Here is a 7,063-nt window from a genome sequence, read left to right on the forward strand (position 1 = left end):
GTTTGATCGGCCGTTCTTGGAAGGACGTTGACGGTGGAATCGAGTGAAATGGGGACATTTACTACTGCACCCCTTACAGCACACTGTCGATTATAACCCAATGAAACTATTCTCATAAAGGGAATTCGTGGCGCAACAAACCTTTCTTCCAGCGACGTCAAGCCCTGAAGTTCACTCGGAATAGCTGGAAAATGTAGACCTTCTGAGAGACACATAGAAGGAACCTTCCCCGCATTGATTATTTTGTGGCATGTGTTGCAGAATTTATATATATCGTTATCAGATGGAAACTGGTCTGAAAGGAAAAAAACTGTACTTAAATTTGGGTATTTTTGTAGAACAAATGTTTTGCGGAGAGTCTTAATTTGAGTAACAAACCAAAGACCTCCACAACAAATACAAACTTCTGTGGGTCCGCTCTTGATAATATTGCAAAAATTGGAAATTATCCTAGCTCTGCACCTCAAAGTATCTTGAATTTGTTGTTGTGACCTCGAATCCGGCGACAAATTTCTTCTCCTTGCTGAACTTCTCAGAGCTTGTCTCATGTTTATATTTTCTCTGTTTGTAGGATTCATACGATGAATAAGGACGCGGCAACTTCTCATCCTGTTTTCTGCTTCTTGCATTTGCATAGCAACTTGTCTGGTGACACGACGAGCTGAAGTGTTCCGCTCTTGTTCCATAATACGGAAAACTGGATTTCTTCGACGTACTCGGTGCATTGCTGTGTCTCTCTCTCTTTCGACTTGGCGGTATTCTTCATTTTGTCGCCGAATAGATCTTGCCAAAGAGTCCCTTTCTCGTTCCTCTCCACGATACGCCGGATCCATTCTTCGAATAGAATGGACCAAAGTGTCCCTCTGTTGTTCCTCCTCCCGGTAAGTTGGATCCATTCTCCTAATAGAGTGGGCCAAAGTGTCCCTCTGTTGTTCCTCCTCCCGGTAACTTGGATCCATTCTCCGAATAGAGTGGGACAAAGTGTCCCTCTGTTGTTCCTCCTCCCTGTAAGTTGGATCCATTCTCCTAATAGAGTGGGCCAAAGTGTCCCTCTGTTGTTCCTCCTCCCGGTATGTTGGATCCATTCTCCGAACAGATCGAGCCACAGTATCCCTCTCTTGTTCTCCTTCCCGAAATGTCGCATTCATCCGATGGATAGAGTGTGCAAGTGTATTCCTCTCTTGCTCTTCTTCGCGATACGTCGGATCCCTTCTTCGCATTGAGTGGGCTACCGTGTCCCTTTGTTGTTCCTCCTCCCTGTACGTCGGATCCATCCTTCGAACTGAATGGGCCAATGTGTCCCTCTGTTGTTCTTCTTCCCTATACGTTGGATCCATTCTTCGATTAGCGTGAGCCAAAGCATCGCGCGCCTGTTCAGTTGCTCGATAACTGGAATTCATTCGGAGAATAGAGTGTGCCAAAATATCCCGTTCTTGTTCCGCAGATCTATAGTTTACTGCTTGGCGCCGAGTTGAATGTGCTGCTCTATCCCTTTCTCGCTCATTTTCTCTATATTCAGGATCCTGTCTCCTTGTTGCTAACTGTTGAGAGTTTCTGAGCCGATCGTCATTTAAATTCCGTTCACGGTAACTGTGAAGATGTTGCCTCATAATTCGTTGACGTTGTAGTGCCGATTGTTTACGTAGTTTAGGCATAATTATTGATTGTCGAATTGGAACAGTTTTAAATCTGTATAGAAAACTTTTCAGTTATTTTCGTTGGTATTAGGTTATGTTTTGTTTAACGATTCGTTGTGAACTGATTTGTTAAAGTTGAGTTGGTTTATTATATACACAAATACTTACTGCCCAGGTAAGATGTTTTGTAAAAATCTGCGTAGAGTACCAGGTATATGAACCAAGTTGACGAGTGGGAGGGTTTTATTACCGCCAGGTATATTACATTAGTTTTATTATTATGGTTAACCTTTGTTTACTGGTAATTTAAGAGAGTTTTGATTATATAACCCACAGGTACATTTAATTATTATGTTATTGTTACCAAAATGCACTCTGTACTACCTGTAGAAACAGTACAAAAACAGGATCAAGCAAACAGAGGCAATAAAAATCACAACCATACTACCTGTGGCGATAAACTAAAATCTATTACCCTAAATTTGTGGCACAAACAATAACAACTTTTATAAACCATCATATAGGCGCTATACATACTCAAATAAAGTTGTTGCTACCGTAGACCTATAAATACAATGTCATACCCCATTGCAAACCCCAAATACTAAACGGAATATTATATAATGCTTAGCCACTGGATTAAGAACTTGTTACAAATTTCAAATAACAAATTTGGGCCAATTCCGTTTAAAATTGCGACTTACATTATCAAAATACCAAAAATCGGGAGGTACCGTCATATGGAGTCTAAAGTAAACGGGGACCTATACAGCGAATGTTTTGTCACCCGCTACAAACTTTTAATATCAATATCTTCATATCATCGGAACGATTCCGTGGAAATATGTGGCAACAAATCATCAAAATACTGGATACCAGGAGGTACCGTTATATGGGGGCTATATGAAAACGTTGACCTATACATATAATGTTACCCCCACTGGAGCTAGAATCCATTATGACTTACAAAGGCCAATTTTTAGACAAATCCGTGGAAAAATGTGGCAAAAATAATCAAAATACCGAATATCGGGAGGTACCGTTATATGGGGGCTTTATGAAAACGTTGACATATACATATAATGTTACCCCACTGGAGCCAGAATCCATTATGACTTACAAAGACCAATTTTTAGACAAATCCGTGGAAAAATGTGGTAAAAATCACCAAAATACCGAATAACGGGAGGTACCGTTATATGGGGGCTGTATGAAAACGTTGACCTATACATATAATGTTTCCCCAATAGAGCTAGAAGTCATTATGACTTACAAAGGCCAATTTTTAGACAAATCCGTGGAAAAATGTGTCAATAATCATCAAATTATCGAATATCGGGAGGTACCGTTATATGGGGCTACATGAAAACGTGGACCTATACATAAAATGTTACCCCACTGGAGCCAGCATCCATTATGACTTACAAAGGTCAATTTTTAGACAAATCCGTGGAAAAATGTGGTAAAAATCACCAAAATACCGAATAACGGGAGGTACCGTTATATGGGGGCTACATGAAAACGTGGACCCATACATATAATGTTACCCCACTGGAGCTAGAATCCATTACGACTTACAAAGGTCAATTTTTAGACAAATCCGTGGAAAAATGTGGCAAAAATAATCAAAATACCGAATATCGGGAGGTACCGTTATATGGGGGCTATACCAAAACGTGGACCGATATATCCCATTTCCAATACCAACCATCCTAGGGACAATACACACACTTGTGCCAAATTTCAAAGGTCTACGTCAAATAATGTGGGCTCTATCGTGATTTCAACAGACAGACAGACAGACGGACAGACAGACAGACAGACAGACAGACAGACGGACATCGCTAAATCGTCTTAGAATTTTATGCTGATTATGAATATATATACTTTATGAGGTCTACGACGAATATTTAGAGGTGTTACAAACGGAATGACAAAGTTAATATACCCTCCTACCCATGGTGGAGGGTATAAAAATACCCAAATTTAAGTACAGTTTTTTTCCTTTCAGACCAGTTTCCATCTGATAACGATATATATAAATTCTGCAACACATGCCACAAAATAATCAATGCGGGGAAGGTTCCTTCTATGTGTCTCTCAGAAGGTCTACATTTTCCAGCTATTCCGAGTGAACTTCAGGGCTTGACGTCGCTGGAAGAAAGGTTTGTTGCGCCACGAATTCCCTTTATGAGAATAGTTTCATTGGGTTATAATCGACAGTGTGCTGTAAGGGGTGCAGTAGTAAATGTCCCCATTTCACTCGATTCCACCGTCAACGTCCTTCCAAGAACGGCCGATCAAACTGAAGTTATCCAGGTTCATTTGAAGCGAAGAATATCTTACACACACTATTTTATGTCTGAAACGATTCGGCCCGGCAAAATTTTCGAAGCAGCAAGATACCTTATTGAAACCGAATTGTACAGGAAACATGAAATTTGTATTTCATCTGAATGGTTGGCCAATATGGGTCCTGCTGATCAAGTGCCGTTTATAGCAAATTCCGAAGATCGAAGTCTATTATCGAGCGTCATTGATTTTAACTTAGATGAAGATCACATTGAAGAACATAACCCCCAAGAAACCCTCTTAGATTATATTCCAGTCGAAAATGTTCAAATTCAAAATATTGAAATAGCTCCTGGTGAAGGCCATAGACCCATGGATTTGCTATTAGATGAGGACTCTGAAGAGCTATCATTTCCCACTATATACTGTGGTATTAAAAGAAAATCTACAGCGACAATAGCAAAATTGATAAAATCTGAAGCCCGGCGTTATGATAGAAGATGTGCGCGGGTAGACAAAGTCTTATACTCGTATAAAAAATTAGAGTTTTCTAAAATCAAGAACAGTATTTCTACTTGTTTGAGGAAGAAAATTGGTACTCGCAATTATACTGCAACGGATGCTCTTAATGACCGGTTCATACAAAATATAGTGCAGCACGACGAAGGGTATCACATTTTGAAAGGCGTGCGGTCTTCTCCAGCACATTGGGAGGCAGAGAAAAAGAAGGTCTTGGCTATGATCAGGCAATTTGGCATTCCAACGTTCTTTATAACTCTTTCTGCTGCTGAATCACAATGGCCAGAATTGATCGTTATATTGGTAAAAATTGCAGAAGGAAGGAATATTACCGAAGAAGAGGCAATGTCATTTAGCACCCAAAAACGGTACGAACTAATTAGGTCAGATCCAATTACATGTTCCAGGTATTTTGACCACAGAATAAGACACCTCTTCAAAAGTTTCACGGTTAATGGTGGAATATTCGACGAGTTTAATGTAATCAAATTCTACTGGAGAATAGAATTTCAACAGCGAGGGTCTCCTCATGTCCACGGCATATATTGGCTAAACAATGCCCCTTTGTTTGATATATCAGATCGAAATAGCTTCCAACGTGTTACGGATTTTGTAGATAAATTTGTTTCTACAGATTCGTCTAATAGCGAAATCCAAGACATAGTCCACTACCAGCAACACAACCACGGAAGAGCATGCCAACGTGAAATAAGAGGTCAAAAATTCTGTAGATTTCATATACCATATCCGCCAATGTCTAATACGGAACTTCTTTTGCCGTTTTCGGATGATGTAGATGAGCAACAATTATCAGCTCATAAGTGCAACTATGACAAAATTTATAATTTACTTAACGCAAAGTTAACAGATATAGAATGTGAACGATTAAATAATTTTGATCAGTTTTTGGCAGACCCACGGATTAATATGGACAAAGATGAATATCTTGCGGCGATCAGATCTTCTCTAAGAAAACCTAAAATTTTTCTTAAAAGATCCTTCAAAGACAGATCAATAAATGCTTTTAATTCGCGGATTTTAAAAATGCACAAAGCAAACATGGATATTCAATTTGTTCTGGATGCTTATGCATGCGTGTCATATATAGTTAACTATATAAACAAGTCGAATCGGGGTGTTTCACGTTTGTTGCAAGAAACAATGAACGAGATACGTGAAGGAAATTATTCTGTAAAACAAAAGTTGCAGCATATAGGTAATAAATTCATATCAGCATCCGAAGTCTCAGCCCAAGAAGCAGCTTACAATATCTTGGGAATGCATTTGTCTCAGTGTAGCAGCAGTGATGTTTATGTCAATACTCTCTTGCCAGAAAAACGTGTTCGCATACTAAAACCGAGGCAAGAGCTTCAAAATCTTTCTCCTGATTCAACCGATATTTATGTATCGAATTTACTTGAGCATTATATTCAAAGACCGGATAATCTAGGCGATGTATGTTTGGCTTATTTCGCTGCACATTATACATACTCTAAGACATTGCGCAAAAGGAATCGTCAACATGATGAGGAGGATGAAGATATTCTTGAAGATGACGAGGAACATCCTGATGATGTCGGGGCTTTGTTTCGCTTAAAAAATAATTCGGGTTACGTATATAAAAGAAGAAGTCCGGCTATAATTCGTTTTCCCTCATTTAGGGCCGACTTAAACAGGGACGACTATTTTCGCACATTGGTTATGTTATACTTTCCATGGCGTAACGAAGACGAAGACATTATAGGAAGAAACAACGAAGATACCTGCTCTATCTACATGGATGTAATTGAAAGGAACCGACAGCAGTTTGAAATGTTCAAGGATGGTGAATTACATGATATATTGCAAAGTATTCGTGAAGACAGTGATGGTGGTGAAGACCATGCGAGTAACGATAACATTACAAGTGACCAACTTTTAGACGAGGAGTTTAGAGCCTTGGTTGTTCCAGAATTAGAGGAAAATATAAATGTCTTCGACATTGACAACCACCATGAAGATGACCTGGAATCAGAAGCCAATGTACACTTAGTAAGACTCCCACCATTAGTAAATTTCGAAGAACTTCAGCATTTAATCAGAACGCTGAACAATAAACAGCGGTCTTATTTTCAACATCTTTTACAAAATATAGTTCAGAAAGTTCGATTTTATGAGTATGTTGCGGGAGGAGCTGGCGTAGGAAAAAGTCGCCTTATAAAAACTATTTATCAGGCAGTTACTTTTAGATATAATTCTATACCTGGCGCTAATCCGGATTTGCCAAAAGTATTATTAAGTGCTCCTACCGGAAAAGCTGCTTTTGGAATTGGAGGTGCGACATTACATTCACTTTTTTCCCTTCCAGTAAACCAGTTCCGAGGAGAGCTACGTCCACTAAGCAGTGATCTTGTTAATAAGCTCTTGGTTAAATTTACAGATCTGAAATTGATCATAATAGACGAGGTCTCCATGGTTGGATGTAGAATGTTAGGTTTCCTTGACGCACGCCTGAGGCAGATTTTTAAAACCACTGAAGCCTTTGGAGGAATCTCTATAGTTTTGTTCGGAGATCTAAAACAACTGCCTCCAGTTGGGGATAAATGGATATTTAGTACCAATACTGCTAATCCATA

At 39.3% G+C, this 7,063-nt stretch overlaps 2 protein-coding genes across 2 annotated transcripts; one reads left to right on the forward strand and one right to left on the reverse strand.

Moving 5' to 3' along the window:
- Nucleotides 1–1,914, reverse strand: LOC131804697 (trichohyalin-like). The gene is made up of 2 exons (XM_059127759.1): nt 142–1,914; nt 1–83 (listed from the first exon to the last, which is right to left on the reverse strand). The coding sequence occupies exons 1-2, from the start codon at nt 1,653–1,655 to the stop codon at nt 74–76; spliced, it is 1,524 nt and encodes a 507-aa protein (XP_058983742.1). The 5' UTR covers nt 1,656–1,914; the 3' UTR covers nt 1–73.
- Nucleotides 1,915–3,638: 1,724 nt separating this feature from the next.
- Nucleotides 3,639–6,630, forward strand: LOC131804637 (uncharacterized). The gene is made up of 3 exons (XM_059127689.1): nt 3,639–3,802; nt 3,861–6,479; nt 6,583–6,630. The coding sequence occupies exons 2-3, from the start codon at nt 3,996–3,998 to the stop codon at nt 6,628–6,630; spliced, it is 2,532 nt and encodes an 843-aa protein (XP_058983672.1). The 5' UTR covers nt 3,639–3,802; nt 3,861–3,995.
- The last annotated feature ends 433 nt before the right edge of the window (nt 6,631–7,063 follow it).

The sequence above is a fragment of the Musca domestica genome, unplaced genomic scaffold (assembly GCF_030504385.1).
Source record: "Musca domestica strain aabys unplaced genomic scaffold, Musca_domestica.polishedcontigs.V.1.1 47, whole genome shotgun sequence".
Taxonomy (NCBI): Eukaryota; Metazoa; Arthropoda; class Insecta; order Diptera; family Muscidae; genus Musca; species Musca domestica.

Coding starts and splice junctions, on each gene's coding strand:
- LOC131804637 (XM_059127689.1), top strand. CDS start 3,996: ATGTCTGAAACGATTCGGCCCGGCAAAATTTTCGAAGCAGCAAGATAC. Junction 6,480..6,582: donor CAGAAGCCAATGTACACTTA/GTAAGACTCCCA, acceptor TACAAAATATAG/TTCAGAAAGTTCGATTTTAT.
- LOC131804697 (XM_059127759.1), bottom strand. CDS start 1,655: ATGCCTAAACTACGTAAACAATCGGCACTACAACGTCAACGAATTATG.